The sequence below is a fragment of the Pan paniscus genome, chromosome 2, assembly GCF_029289425.2.
Source record: "Pan paniscus chromosome 2, NHGRI_mPanPan1-v2.0_pri, whole genome shotgun sequence".
NCBI classification, from domain to species: domain Eukaryota; kingdom Metazoa; phylum Chordata; class Mammalia; order Primates; family Hominidae; genus Pan; species Pan paniscus.
In genome coordinates this window covers 149,275,534-149,290,384 of record NC_085926.1, presented here as the reverse complement: position 1 = coordinate 149,290,384, position 14,851 = coordinate 149,275,534, and the positions used below count along the sequence as shown (strand labels likewise).

The following is a 14,851-nucleotide window of genomic DNA, read 5'->3' as shown; positions in this document are numbered from 1 at the left end:
TTTGTTTTTTGTATTTTTAGTAGATATGGGGTTTCACCATATAGGCCAGGCTGGTCTTTAACTCCTGACCTTAGGCGATCTGCCCACTTTGGCCTCCCAAAGTGCTGGGATTACAGGTGTCAGCCGCCGTGCCCAGCCCAAAATTTATTTTTTAAATGCCATCTCATACCTAAAGTTCCTCAACTTATAAAAAGCTTTCTATAGTATTCTACAGGGAGAGATTATGCGCTTTTACAAAGTAGTTAGCTTTCAATTCACAGACAGTCCTTGTGTGTCAAATATCTACAAACAAACTTCTACATCTCCAAAGTTTAAAATGGCTAAAAATTCACATGGACCGTGGCATTAAAAAGAGGAAGTTTAAAAGGATGATGATTGCATCCTTCTTTTTCACTCTGAGTCTAGTTTGTAGTCTATATTCATTCACTCAACAACCTATTTTTAAAAGCCTACTATAAAGCCAGAGGTTCCTCTAAGTTCTGGGGATACTGCAGTGAACATAATAGGAAAAATATCTGCCACGAGGCTTACATTCTGGGAAGATAATAAATCAATAAGAAAGTAAGATATAAGCAAGTCTGATGCTGTAGAGCAAGCTTGTCCAACTCATGGCTTGTGTGCTGCATGCGGCCCAAGATGGCTTTGAATGCAGCCCAACAAAAATTTGTAAACGTTCTTAAAACATTATGAGTTTTTTTTTGTGATTCTTTTTTTTTTTGTAGTTGATCACCTATTGTTAGTGTATTTTATGTGTGGCCCAAGACAATTCTTCTTCCAATGTGGCCCAAGGAAGCCAAAAGATTGGATGCGCCTGCAATAAAGAAACAGAAAAAAGAGAGAAACAGAGGGTACAGGGAAGAGGTATGGGTCTACAATTTAAAACAGGTTAGTGAAGGCCCCAGTGAGAAAGTAATGTGACCAAGCCCAACGGAGACAGGCAGGAAGTGATGTAGATATTTGAGGGAGAGCACTGCAGGCACAGGGGTCAGCAAGCACAAATGCCCTGAGCTAGGAATATGTGAAGATCACTTACTGAACATGTCTGTGGGGTCAGGCTACCTTCAAAAGGCTATATAATTATTACAATTTACTTTTAAATCTTACATATGTATGTGTGTTTAACATAAACTTTATTTCATCTTTTAAAAAGTAGGTATTTTGCACACTTTAGTCACTGCAATATCCTAGCATCCAAAACTGGGTCCACTGTATCATGAAGCTCTATACATTCTTGAATAAATAACTGAATCACCCACCCTATGGGAATAGGTATTAGCATATTCATTTTACAGATGACCAAAATAAGGTACAGAGAAATTAAGATTTGGCCAAGATTATACAGCAAGAGAGTGGTAGAACCAGATTTGAATCTAAAACGCTTAACTACCAGACCAGTTCCTTTAACCATTAATTCAGAGGACAAAATATGGATTTCCCCCTGCTATAAGCCATAAATGAAACATTTTCTTCCACAGACCTCAAAATGTCAAACTCAAGTTATAATAAAAATCACAATAGAAAAATTTAAAAAATTATTTGTTAAAATGGCACATCCTAACAATGCTGACAGATTTCAAATAATTTAAATATGCTAAAACATGCAATGCTTCATATAGAAAGAAAATTGAATTCATTTTTAATTAAGAGATGTTTTCATTTAGAAAATTTTCATTTGGGACGAGAAATCTACTTGGGCTAGAACCAAAGCAATACTAAAATCAGGAACATTTACTATGGTAGTTTTCCTTGTTGTTATCTAAATCTTGCTGAACCAATTTTCTTAGCTGTCATGATAATTCAGAACAATAAAAGACACTGTGCAATATTGTGTAATCTTTTAAAATGCCAATAAGAATTATATCTGATAAAAATACACACATTTTATAACATAAAACCTTTATCAACTTTTATATCTTACAGCTTAGATTTTAATCACTAGCTAATTTCCTTTTAACACTAAATAAAAGTTCCAAAATCAGTACATAAACTCGTAATTTAACCTATTTTAGAAAACAAAAAACATTTCTGTGTGAAAGGAATTACAGAAATGTCAACTGAGCACTCAGTGGTTGAAATGTCCAAGTTTTGTGGAGGTTTCAGGTTAAAAGCAAAGAGAACCACAAGCTGTTTCTCATCTCTGAGTGATCTGTGCTTTCTCATCACATACCTGGAGTAAGAGATTGGTTCTGAAGGAAAAAGCCGGGCTGCTGGGGCTGGCCCACGAGGTTGTAACCCCACAAGGTGGACTGTGGATGGTGCATCATTTGGGAGGAGATAGGCGAGTAATTAGGAGGCACTCGGTATATGTTGCTCTGTGGATATTCCTTCAACATAAAATTTTTTAAAAAGTTACTTAACTCCACATATCACATAGCTAATTAATGCAAATAACTTCAGTAAGCTATCTGAGGTACCTCCTATCCCAATGTACAAAGCTGTTTTTTATAAAGGAGAAGATGGAAGGAAGAGTGCTAATAAATCCCCTGGAAATATTCATTTGAGGTAAACTTTTCCTTGACTTAAGCAGTGCTTGGCTTGCAGTGGGCAGAGATGGAAAAGGATCTCTTCTGAATTCTATTTCAAAAGACTACAGGTGTGTCAGGAATACCAATACTGAACGACACTCATCACTGAAAAAGCACCTTCAGTTGCTAAGACTCATGATCATTTCATCTTAGAAGGCCTTTCCAATATCTTGGGTCTGGAGAATTACGCCAGAGAGCCCTACAGTGCTTCAGAACCACTCTTTGGCCAAGATGGTATTTCACTTGCAATTTTCCAGACATCATTCTAAAGAAGTAGACACTCCCCTCATCCCCCATGCTTCCTCTTCCTTATAGTAGCTGCAAAGCCTGTAAGGATCACACCTGAAGGTCTCAATTTCCCTACCTTCCCTCATCTAGTCTAGCCCTGGAGGATGGAAGAGAAACAAAATCTCATTTCCCTGCAATTTTACCGAAGAGTATATCTCATTGAAAAGAGGGAACTTCAGGAAGAATAGAGGAAGCGGGGACATGACCAGACTGACCTGGGGAGCAGGATTGGTTTCAGGGCTTTTTCATCAGAAAAGAACAAAAGCCCATCAACGTGGACTGACAAGCTGGAAACCCCAAATTTGAGGGAGTGTCAGTCTGGACCATTTTAAACTTCCCTTCAAGACAAAGGAATACTGGTAGGAAGACTGAATGAGAAGGGGGCACTGATGCTCAAGTGGCATCCTAAAGTGGTGGTGGTCATTTCTAAAATAGTATTAATCACCAAGCTATCAGCTAGGAAAAGATGTATTTTAGTTCTCACATAGGTAAACAATAACCAATCATGAATATCTGAATGAAATGGTGAATATTTCTTCCACTGTGCAGCAAGAATGCTGTGGAATTTCATTAAAAATGCCTCAAATCCTCTATCAAATATTTTCCAGGTTTTAATTTAATTTAAATAGAAAGACATTTTATGCATTACTTCTCAAGGCTTATAAAATTATTTCTAAATCACCATCAAATAGATTTCTGTTGTAATGAAAACATTATTATACGTGGTGAACACTAATAGAGAAACAAGAAGTAAAACTATTTTAAATTAGGCTTATTTTCATCTTTTATAAAGTCTGAAAACATGGTAAAGAAGGAAAATATATGAGAGTAAGATGGAATAGTAAAACATAAAATCTCAGGAACATCCTATTGGCTATGTTAACTCCAAGTTTTATCAAAGAAAAAGCAAATAGAGCTTTTTATGTTAATTTACTGAAGATATCAACCACTTAAAATACAATAAATATTTTAGACATATTAAAAATATGTGAGAGAATGGGATTGTATAGTTCTAAAAATTTCAAGTTTCAAACCGGAGGAAATTAGGAGGCACTGAAATATTAATTAAATATTACAATGGAAGCCTACAATTAAAATAAAATTATTAAAAGTGGAGGACGGAAAATCAAAAGCTTTAATCTTTTGTCTGTGACAAGTCATTGTGTGCCATTCAGTTAATGCAGAAACCTGTTAGGAGAACTGTCATAACAAAACTTATCCTGCTCTTGGTAATGTTTCGAGGGATATGATTTGGGCACGAGTAAATCTCATACTAAATGCTAATAAGCCAAGGTTCTCCTTCCTTTCCCCACTTACATCAACTCTTGAGCTAGATTTCGTCTTGCGCTTCCTTCCTTTTGTTTTCTTTTCTTCATCTGTTGTGGTTTTTCCCTGATCTGACAGCTCAGCTGACTTCCTTTCTGGTTCCTGAGAAACTGGAGATGTGGGTTCTTCCTCTTCCTCCTCAGGAGGCAGGGGCAGTGGCTGGAGGTAGTAACTGCGGGGCTTGGGCATGGGGTGTGTGTGATACAGCAGGAGGTGATGCTGCTCCTCGTACTTGATCACTCTTCGGTCCACTCGGACTGTCCCAAACCAGGCCCAGGACAGAGGAGCTGGGTTCTTCTGACCCTCAAACAAGTCCCACGGGGACACCTTCTGCTTCGTAGAGACCTGGAGACCCTGTGGGAAAATAGCGCTCTAAGATAGCACACTCAGATCTTTTCCTTATTCATAGGCCAGGCTTGTATGGGACATGGAGTCAGAGAACACTTTGGCTGGCATGAGCCCTAGAGAACCCGAGAATACAGCAGAGAGGGTTACACAGCTACATCACCGGAGAGCAGTGGCTAGAATTCAGACCTTTGTAAGCCCGGTTCTACAGTTCTTTAACCACATGATGCTCTGTTTAGGCAACAGAGGCAGTCTAGCATATTTTATTGTTAATGTGTATTTCCTCTTTTTGCTAAAAAAATTCTAAAAATTTTTTGCTAAAAATTCTAACACTGCAAAGTTAATCTTACTAAATTATAACCAGTTCTAAATCTCTGTAATCTATTTATAATTTTGAAGATAATATCAAATTTAAGAGTCAAATTATAGTCAACCTCTAATTGGGTTAGTATTAACTTCAATCCAAATCTGTATGAACTTGGTTCAATATGGGGGCCCTGTACTTAATAAGCCATACTCTGAATATAATATTATTATTAGAGAATTAAATTGTAGCAGCAGGAATAAGTAAAGTCTTTCAACTCAAGCTTATATTTACTGACTCTAGAAAAAAAAAAAAAGGTTACCCTGTTTTTATTCTTAACATTAATTGGTGACATCTCTTGGCACTTGCCTTAAAATGTCAATTTAAAAATATTTTTCCTTAAATGGCCCCCAAATAACTACTCATTCCCTAAGATATAAGTGTTACTGTTGTTATTTATACGCATTCTTTTATGAGTAGCTTCATCTAAAACCAAGGTTCAGGCCAGGCACAGTGGCTCGTGTCTGTAATCCCAACACTTGGCGAGGCTGAGGCGGGTGGATCACCTGAGGTAAGGACTTTGAGACCAGCCTGGCCAACATGGTGAAACCCCGTCTCTACTAAGAATACAAAAAAAGGCTAGGTGTGGTGGCTCACGCCTGTAATCCCAGCAATTTGGGAGGCTGAGGCAGGTGGATCACGAGGTCAGGAGTTCAAGACCAGCCTGGCCAAGATGGTGAAACTCCGTCTCCACTAAAAATACAAAAATTAGCCAGGCATGGTGGCAGGCACCTGTAATCCCAGCTACTCAGGAGGCTGAGGCAGAGAATTGCTTGAACCCGGGAGGTGGAGGTTGCAGTGAGCCGAGATCACGCCACTGCACTCCAGCCTGGGTGACGGAGCAAGACTCTGTCTTTAAAAAAAAAAAAAAAACAAAGACAAAAACAAAAAAAAATTAGCTGGGCCTGGTGGTGCATGTCTGTAATCCTAGGTACTCAGGAGGCTGAGACAGGAGAATCGTTTGAACCCGAGAGACAGAGGTTGCAGTGAGCCAAGATCGCACTACTGCACTCCAGCCTGGGTGACAGAGCAAGATTCCGTCTCAAAAAATATAAATAAACAAATAAATAAGTAAAACAAAATAAAACCAAGGTTCAATTGCCACCTGTAAATCGACCGTTTCCTAACATTTGTCTTGAGATGAGAACTTTTTCCTTGGTGTAAAAACCACACATCCAAATGGATTCCAGATGTCTTACTACCAGGAGGTCCGCTGACACTGCAAACTCAAACTTGACCATGACTTTAGCTTTTTTTCTTTACACAAACTGGTATTAGATTCTCAGGCTACTCTAAATTCCCTGGTAAATCTGATTCTTTCATGTCTTCATATAAACTCTCCCTTTATTTGTACCACAATTTTCCCTATCTCCCAGCTAACTCTTAATCCTTCAAAATGACTCGTGTCAATTTTCCTGGGGACCCTATTCTATCCCCTAATACTCTCTCTGTACCATGTCACACAAATCTCATTACACTGTAATTGTCTGTCTACTTCCCCCTTGAGGGTAGGAATTCTGTCTTTCATCTTGGTGACTGTGGAATGTCGGTGGTTGCTTACTATTCATTAAAAGAGTAACTGACCAATTTTCTCATATTTTAGAGAACCATCTTTAATTTCTTATATAAAACAAATGTCCATTAAATACTGCTTGATAGGAATAGAGAATATCCTAACAATTAAAATAATTTTTATTTGAAATAGCTTACTACAGGAAGGTGTTTTTTTTTTTTTTTTTCCCCAGAGACAGGGTCTCACTTTGTTGCCCAGGCTAGGGTGTAGTGGCTATTCACAGGCATGAGCCTAGCACATTGCAGCCTTAAACTCCTGGCTTCAAGCAATCCTCTTGCCTCAGCCTCCCAAGTAGCTGGAACTAAAGACATGTGCCACCATGCTCAGCTTACAAGAAATTTTTCATTGATAAATATATTCTGCTTCTAAATCTGAAGTATAATCAGAACTTATTTATGCTATTTTTTTTTTACACTAAGCTTTTACTTAGTTTTCTCTTGGTAGGTTTCCAAAAATTTACTTAAATTCAGGGAAACATTTTAAGTCCTTTAAACATATAAAACGTAGATCTTCAAAGATATGACCTCTTTATATGATAATGCCAATGACTAAGTACACTTAGAAGACAAGCATATGCCTTAAAAACATCAACAGCAAAATTGATATATTTTATATATCCTATGGTAAGACAAAAAAAAGTATTTCATCTTTTGTAAATAAATTTATATATAAGAAAAAACATTTACTCTTGCCTGTTTTTTATCTATAGAGTCAAATCCAGCAATTTTGTTTCCTTTTGTGTCAATCAAGGAACCCATAGGTTCACAAGTGATGACATCACATGTCTGTTTCGGCAAAGGTAGTAACTGTCGAACTTTGTCAATACTTTCTGATCGCTTGTCTCCTAGCTCTTTCTAAAGAAAAAAGAGAGAGAGAGAGTGAGAAGTGGGACAGAAATTACAATGAAGGCAAAAGTTAACCAGAAGGAAGTTCCCCTATGAAACATTTCCCTTTTTATAGCTTAGCGCATGTTCTTTAACCCTGAACATGTTCTACAAGGCAGTTCCAAATAGAGCAGTGAGTGTTTCATTTCTTCTATTTAAGTAGAAAATAGAACACATACAAAGGCACTGTTGTTACACAACAAACATCATAGTGCTGAAATGACAAAAATCCAGGGTAGTGATCACAATCAGAAGACAGGAGCTGCAGAACAGAACACTTTCTCATGTCCAGGGTCAGATTACAAGGTAACCATTGATTTATTTGATTGGTAACACATCAGATTTATTTGGTTTCTTTTTTGCACTGTTTTCTTACAATTTTTTTTAAAGGAGTCTGTTAGTGGTCAGTCAAATGAATCGATTTATAAATTTCAATGCAGATGGCTATTTTTTCAATTACACGTGCCAGTCCAAGCATAGAGTTATCCTAAATCTATCTAATGTTAGTATTCTGGTTATATATTTAACAGTGGATTTCTAAAGTTCTTTAAAAAATTAAACATGTTTTATAATGTAATTGTTTTCAATAAAAAATAATCAAGGTTATGTGCATGTAACTTCTGGGTACTGATAAGGTTAGGTGAAACAAATAGCAAATAATCACATTAAATTAAGTTGAATACAATTAACATTTAATGAGTAATAAATTAAAATGCACTAGATAATAAATCCATAAACAACTTGAGCTCATAATATAGGCTGATCTCAAACTTACTTTCAGTTTCTTTACTAAATTCATGTATGCACGCTTGTTCTCTTCAGATCCCCCAGGGGATGCATTTGATAGGTCAGAGGCTAACGTTCCATTGATTAAAACACCCAGCATGTCAAGAACTGTTGTGAATAATTCACTAAGAAAGAAAATAATTATTTTCATCTTAAAGTGAAACTGAAATACACTTATTTAACTGAGTATTTTTATTCAAGGCACAGAATTTTTAATAGCATCCAAGTAAATAAGATGTGGCAGAAATCGTCATCAGTATATCAAAGCTTATACCATGCATACATGTAGCAAAATCAATGTGAAATGATAAAAACATACTTGTTAGTGTGCATGTCAACAGTTCCTGAAGTAATGATCTGAAGGAGTAGCAGGGCCCAGTCGGTAGTCCACTGGGTGCTCCTCTGCACTGTGTCAAACATTCCTCCTACCTAGCAGACAAAATACAGTAAAATATTTGCATTCTGTAAAACAGAAAGAACACCCCATTGCTTTATGTTATCAAATTTTGATTGTTTTTTATTTAAAAAAACAAGGGATGCTCTAGTTTATAGATAACCTTATCTTTTCTCTCACTTACCTACATGTTTATCACTATTTTTAGTTCTTTCAGCACAGTTCAGTCATTCAAAAATTAAATAAAATGAAGAAGGGACATGAGTATCTGAATGTGGGCACCAATAAACTTAGCTTTCTTTTGTTCCAAATCTTTTATGATGTCCAGTTTTATGAAGCAATTATAGTTGAATTAAACCTGAATAATGTCAAAGTCATGTAATCCAATTATCTGCATCTTTGTGTTTGCTGTACAATTACTATTGAATCTAAGCCTGCTATCATAATACCATATGGAAACATCCACTATCACAGCAGTGGTGGGCAGGAGGCTTGGCCCGCATACCTACCAGTTCACGTGTTGGGACAAGGTTAGAAACAACTGCAAAAGTATCAGGCAGGCCATCCTCCAGAGGGGCCTGCACTTGGGCCTGCCTGATGGGAAAAGAAAACTCAAGGAATGCACAATATGTGAGACATTTTAAATTTCTATAAAACTTCTCTGTGGGATTTGTCTTTATAATCAATTTGATGGAAAGTTGGACAAAACTTTGAGTTAAAAGACTTTTTAAATGGTTTTAAGTAAGTATAGTAGAAGCTAACACTTATAACAGTCTTCTCAGATTTATTCTTAGCACAAACTGAAGAGAAGGAGAGATTCACTGGGGTAGAGGTAGAGAAGGCAAATCAATGCTTAAAATACCTAGGACTGTCTAGATGTCTGACCAGACAGGAAGGAAAGCAGCAAGGGAAACAGAAGGCTTTAGAAACAGGGAAGTAATTACAGAGAGCAAAGAGTGGAAGGCCTCACCTTGTAATGCAGACTTTGTACTTAGGAGAAGTGGAAAGCTGGAGGTATTTTCACATGTAAATATGTTTAATGGAGGGAAAATACTAGAAATGTCACTTACCAAATTTAGGCGGAGTTGCAATGCTTCGTGCATCATCTGCCGCGCTTTTATGTCATCTTGGTATCGTTCTTCTCTCCAGTTACTTAAAATCTAAGATCCGGAAAAAAAAATCTTTTTCTCCCCATTAAAGTTTAATTTTTCTCTCATTTAAAGATAAATTGAGCTTTATACTGATAGCAAAAAACCACTTCTTATCTTTAACAAATTAACAAACAAAGCTAAATAAAATTTTAGCTTTCTTCTTCCTCCATGCAGACAGAAATCTGGCTATTTATTTGTGCATTTGCCTTTCTAGGTGGAGGAAGAAAATCTTATATAATTATATAGCTAGCCTATGATTAACTCTGGGAAAATGCTTGAGAGGGCCATCAAATTAAGCATTAATAAAAACTTTTAAAATACATTACCTCATTGGTCTTACGAAGAAAAACACTGGAGAGAGAGAATTACATTTTGCCTCAGTCCTGTTATATTTCTAGGGACTTGCTGAACCCTAGTAAATGTATTATTTTGATGTTTTATAGAAGAGAAGGTCTGCTATCTTATGTATGTGTCTTCCTTGATAAAGAGAACGCACGGTACTTTGAAAAATGTGGCATTGCAGACATCAGCCAAGTGGCTTTATCAGTTTATAAAGTGGGCTGCTTCTTCACTTCCTCACTGACTCATACTAATGCTGGAAAAGGAAAAATTTGCTTAGGAAAGGGTGCCACAAGTGGGCAACACCCTAAAATCAGATGAGATGAGCAAAAAAAAAGTGCAATTCAAAACAAAAACAAAAAACCACTAACAAAAACCCTACCATGCTCTGAAATATGGTCATTAATGAGAGTCATCTTAAAAAAGTTCAAATGAGTCACATGCAGAAGTACTCCATCCCAACAGATGACCTGTAAGTACCCTGCATGGTGAGCGGAAAGCACTTCCCAAATCTCATCAAAAGAAATGAACCCCTCCCTAAGGCTGGCTTAAGGGGGCAAGGCAGTTAACTAAACAACAAGCTCTCATGGAGCTCAAATAATAGTAGTGGGACAAATAAAACTAAGTGTAACAAGTGGTTTGAGGCATGGCAACGGCATACAGAATGGCTGTGGTCCTATTTTTAGAGGTGATCAAAGGCCTCCCGAAGGAGGTAACATCTTAACAGAGAACTGAATGAAGGGAGCAGGCCATGCTAATCTCTGGAAGGGAATCTTTCCACCTAAAGGGAAGAAAAGATGCACAGGCACTGAAATGAGAATTTGCTCAGCAAGTTCAAGAACAGTAACATGGCCAGTGCAACAACAGTGGAGGAAAGAGGGCCATGAATGGTAGGAGACAACGTAGGAGAGAGAGCCAGTGTCAAATCATGTCTGGCCTTATCAGCCTGAATTTTTTATACTAGGTATACTGAGGTAATATGTGACTTATATTTGAAAAGGTTCACTATGATTGCTATATCTAGATCTCTCCTACCCAAAAGGTGAGAAATGACAAGAGGATCAAATAAGATTAAGTGTCCTTGTCCATGTCCATCTAGTGCCATTCGAGGGAAAGACATGGTGTCATAGAAACACAATGTCACAAGGGGTCAATTAGGCTCTGTATCAGGATAAAACACCTCATAAGACCAATCTATCCACTTTGCTTAATTCCATGCTCTCCAATTTCTATTGTGAATGCTCAGTTTCCTTATAGTATATAGATGCAAGAGCCTCAAACAGTGACCAGGAGAACTGTGTTTGGTGAAAAGGCAATGTCCAAATTATTTCTAAATAAACCAACATGCCTTCTGATTTATTTCTTGTGTACTTGGTTGGCATCAATACAACTGAGTTTCTGAACCTACAGATTTCAAGCTGAAAGTGTGCCTGATAATGTGGCATCCAAGCTTGAGGAGCTGGACTCACTGCCATGCCTACTGCAGCATAGATTGCTCCAGGTCCTCTCCTATGAGGCAGAGTTAGGAGACGGGCAGATACTTCAAAGTTATATGCAATATATAAAATTTTACTTTTATAGGCAGTACACATTTATTGTACATATCATTAATATAAAGTTGTTAATCTTGTGGTGTCTAGAATGCCAGGTAGAAGAATAAGGCATGGATTGTTTCTCAGCATCTACTCAAAACATTTTGTAACCTTACTAGTTGTTTTTTTTTTTTTTTTTGAGACAGAGTTTCACTATCGTTTCCCAGGCTAGTGTGCAATGGCGTGATCTCAGCTCACTGCAGCCTCTGCTTCCCAGGTTCAAGCAATTCTCCTGCCTCGGCCTCCCGAGTAGCTGGGATCATAGGCGCACGCCATCATGCCCAGCTAATTTTTGTATTTTTAGTAGAGATGGGGTTTCACCATGTTGGCCAAGCTGGTCTCGAACTCCTGGCCTCAGGTGATCCACCAGCCTCAGCCTCCCAAAGTCCTGGGATTACAGGCATGAGCCACCGCACCTGGCCCTTATTAATTTAATCTCAGTATTTGAAAGGCAAATAAATGAATGCCATCAGAAAGATATTTGCCTGTCTTAATATTATACTATACTTTACCTGGTTAACTTGATTCTGGAGAGATGTTAGGAGACCTTCCCTTTGTTCATCTTGTCCCTTAAGGCAGGTAAGTACCAGTGAGAGGAAGGGTTGTTGACTCAAAAGAGACATACTACAAAGGAAGTAATAATAACAACAGATCTAGTTAGAAATAATGCATTACTTCCTCTGGCAACATTCATTTCTTTGCCTCACTATTAGATAAATAAGAGAGGTGGTAAATAGCCAAAGACTGCTTGAAAATTTAAATCATACCTCTACTTATAAAATTAAAAGCCACTGTAATGCTTCTAAATCACTTCGTATGCTCTAATTGCCCTCGAAGCCATTCTCAAACTAGCATCAATCCATAATGTATGTGAGCATGCCGGGCAGTGAGGGTAGAAGACAGTGAATTCATCTTCTACATCAATATGCAGAATTTTAAAATATACATCAGAAAGAATATCAATTTATACACAGGATAAAATTAAAAAATTTTAAAGTTCTGATATAAAACTCTTGTTTTAGAGTCTGGGAAAACAGGCCTATATGTCTGTTGAGCTTGTTTTGGGGTTTGATTTTGTTTTTCAGCACATTTCCCAAGACCAAAAAGCAGGGTGTTAGTAGAGCTAATTTAGCAGCCAGGGCTGAGGACTCCAAAAACAGTGTACTTGCTGGCGACCCCTAGTGTGCAGCTCCAACACAGCCCACAGGCTCCAACATAGCCCGCAGCATCCACTGGTAGAGGGGTGTCAAGGCATTTGGTTAAAAATTCTGTTTTAAATTGGCATTTTAACAAAATGTCTTCAATTAGAGAATAATCAACAAATCATATTGACAAACAAAGCGCCATGTTGGAAAGAAAAATTTCTTAAAATGAGACCCAGGCCAAAATATTTCAATCAGCATTATTCTCCATGGGCAGAATAAAGAGCCCCTGACGTGGGAAGAGCGATCTTTCAAGTCTCTTCAATACCATCTGTCCTGCCTATGGGAAGTTAGGCAATGCACATACACTCACCTATCAGCAAATATGATTTGAAAATTAGAATTATGCCTCCTTGTTGGTTAATTAATCCTGGCCAACATGGTAAAACAACCAGATGTAAAACAAATACAGTACATACAATGCTGGGTCTCTACCAAAATGTACTGTAGTTAAGAGCACAAGCTCAGAAGCCAGACCTCCTGGATTTAAACCCAGGCTTTATGTCCTTCACTGTGTGTCCTGGAGCAACTCATGTAACCTTTAAGTGCCTGTTTCAACATGATATAAAGAAGATAATGAGAGTACTTACCACATGATTGCTATAAGAATTTTAAAAGCTCATGTACATAATGAGTTTTAGAGAGGAGTTGCCATTTTGTAAGCAGTCAATAAATGGTGGCTACTATAGTATTATTCATTAGTGGACAAGAAATCTATGTGCTTAAAATATTTTTTTTAATGGAAGAAATCATCAATTTTTTTCCTTTACTCCTAGGTTTCCTGGCATTTTCACATTAAGGTGAGGTTTCTTTCTTTCTCAGTAACACGGTTTTCAAATATAATTACTTGAAACCTTTTCTTGGGCATAAAATAAATTAAGAAAACATAAGTTGTGGTGGCCTAGGAGTCTTAATGTCTAGTCTAGAACAGGAGCCCTAAATGTTAAAAATATGAGCAACTAGTTCAGACACCAACATACCAGAATTATACATTATATTTATTTTAAACATAAATATCTAAATAATAAAAAAAATAGAAATAATTAAAAATAAAATACAGGGATCAGGTAGCTATCCAGATCTGATTCAGTTGGTCTAAAGCGGGTCTCGGAAATCACTGTTTTTAACAGTTCAGCAGTGATTTGGATATAAAGGCAGAATTGAGAACTAATGTATTAAGGATTATAACCTGAAATTTTTTAGGAATAAGACAGCCTTGCCTAATAGAATATTCCCAGTTCCATTTAAAAACTAAATTTCAGTGGACTGTGGGTACAGTGACCACACAGGTTTACAGGAAGTGAGACTTTCTCAATTATTCTTTAAACTCTCACACAGACGCCCATCTTCCAGCCACACCTTTTCTGTTTCTGTCTGTCCCTTTCCTTTTTGGAAGAAGAACCCAAGTGCTGTCCCTTCTCCAGCTCTTCCCCAGCGGCTTTCAGCACTCTTCCTTGCACAGAAGTTGGCAACCTGGCGATGAGGGGGGCCACCAACCATACACCCCTGCGTTCGGAGGAACTAAAATCAGAAACAGGTGTTACACCAGAGAAAGCATCCTTTCCCCTGCTCTCACAGTTATAACAGAAACTCCAAAGCGAAACTTTGATGTATGAGACACACAGACTGTTCTAAAATTTCCCTTTTATTTTTGTATTATCTTTCCTTTTTCCGAACACTAGACATTTGCATGAGCTTTCCACCTAAGCTTACAGAAAGCAATAAAACATGCAGTTCTGGAAGGATATTGTAACTAAACTGATTTTAATGTTTTCCGATGACCCCCTCTCTCTGATTAAAAACAATCATTTTGTCCAACAAACAATATACTTTTCTGTCACAGTTACAATATGAAATATTATATGTAAGCATACTAATAGCTAATTTTTAAGGTTTAAAATTCGCTAGTTATACTTTATACCAAAATGATGAAATACAAATCAATCTACCTTTCATGATTAAATAATTACTTTAAGATTTTATATGCCTACTGGTTCTAATTCTGCACAAAAATTACCAGGATATATTTGTGCAAAATAATAAATTAATAAAAATGGTGGAAAAAGCGTTTCCCATATAATG

General features: G+C 37.2%; 2 protein-coding genes across 9 annotated transcripts in view; one reads left to right on the top strand and one right to left on the bottom strand.

Annotated features, from left to right (window-relative positions):
- Nucleotides 1–14,851, bottom strand: part of MED12L (mediator complex subunit 12L) — a 349,139-nt gene that overhangs the window by 44,269 nt on the left and 290,019 nt on the right. For all 8 annotated transcript variants that reach the window (XM_055110602.2, XM_055110603.2, XM_057301943.2 and 5 more), the window contains 8 exons: nucleotides 14,129–14,290; nucleotides 12,080–12,191; nucleotides 9,556–9,645; nucleotides 8,411–8,520; nucleotides 8,081–8,216; nucleotides 7,114–7,275; nucleotides 4,131–4,493; nucleotides 2,168–2,324 (listed from right to left, as the gene is read on the bottom strand). In XM_055110602.2, the coding sequence (XP_054966577.1) occupies nucleotides 2,168–2,324; nucleotides 4,131–4,493; nucleotides 7,114–7,275; nucleotides 8,081–8,216; nucleotides 8,411–8,520; nucleotides 9,556–9,645; nucleotides 12,080–12,191; nucleotides 14,129–14,290 (1,292 nt within the window). The remainder of the gene's footprint in view (nucleotides 1–2,167; nucleotides 2,325–4,130; nucleotides 4,494–7,113; nucleotides 7,276–8,080; nucleotides 8,217–8,410; nucleotides 8,521–9,555; nucleotides 9,646–12,079; nucleotides 12,192–14,128; nucleotides 14,291–14,851) is intronic.
- Nucleotides 7,487–14,851, top strand: part of P2RY12 (purinergic receptor P2Y12) — a 47,620-nt gene continuing 40,255 nt past the window's right edge. Inside the window, exon 1 of the mRNA XM_003826467.4 lies at nucleotides 7,487–7,611. The gene's annotated coding sequence lies outside the window, so the exon portion shown is untranslated. The remainder of the gene's footprint in view (nucleotides 7,612–14,851) is intronic.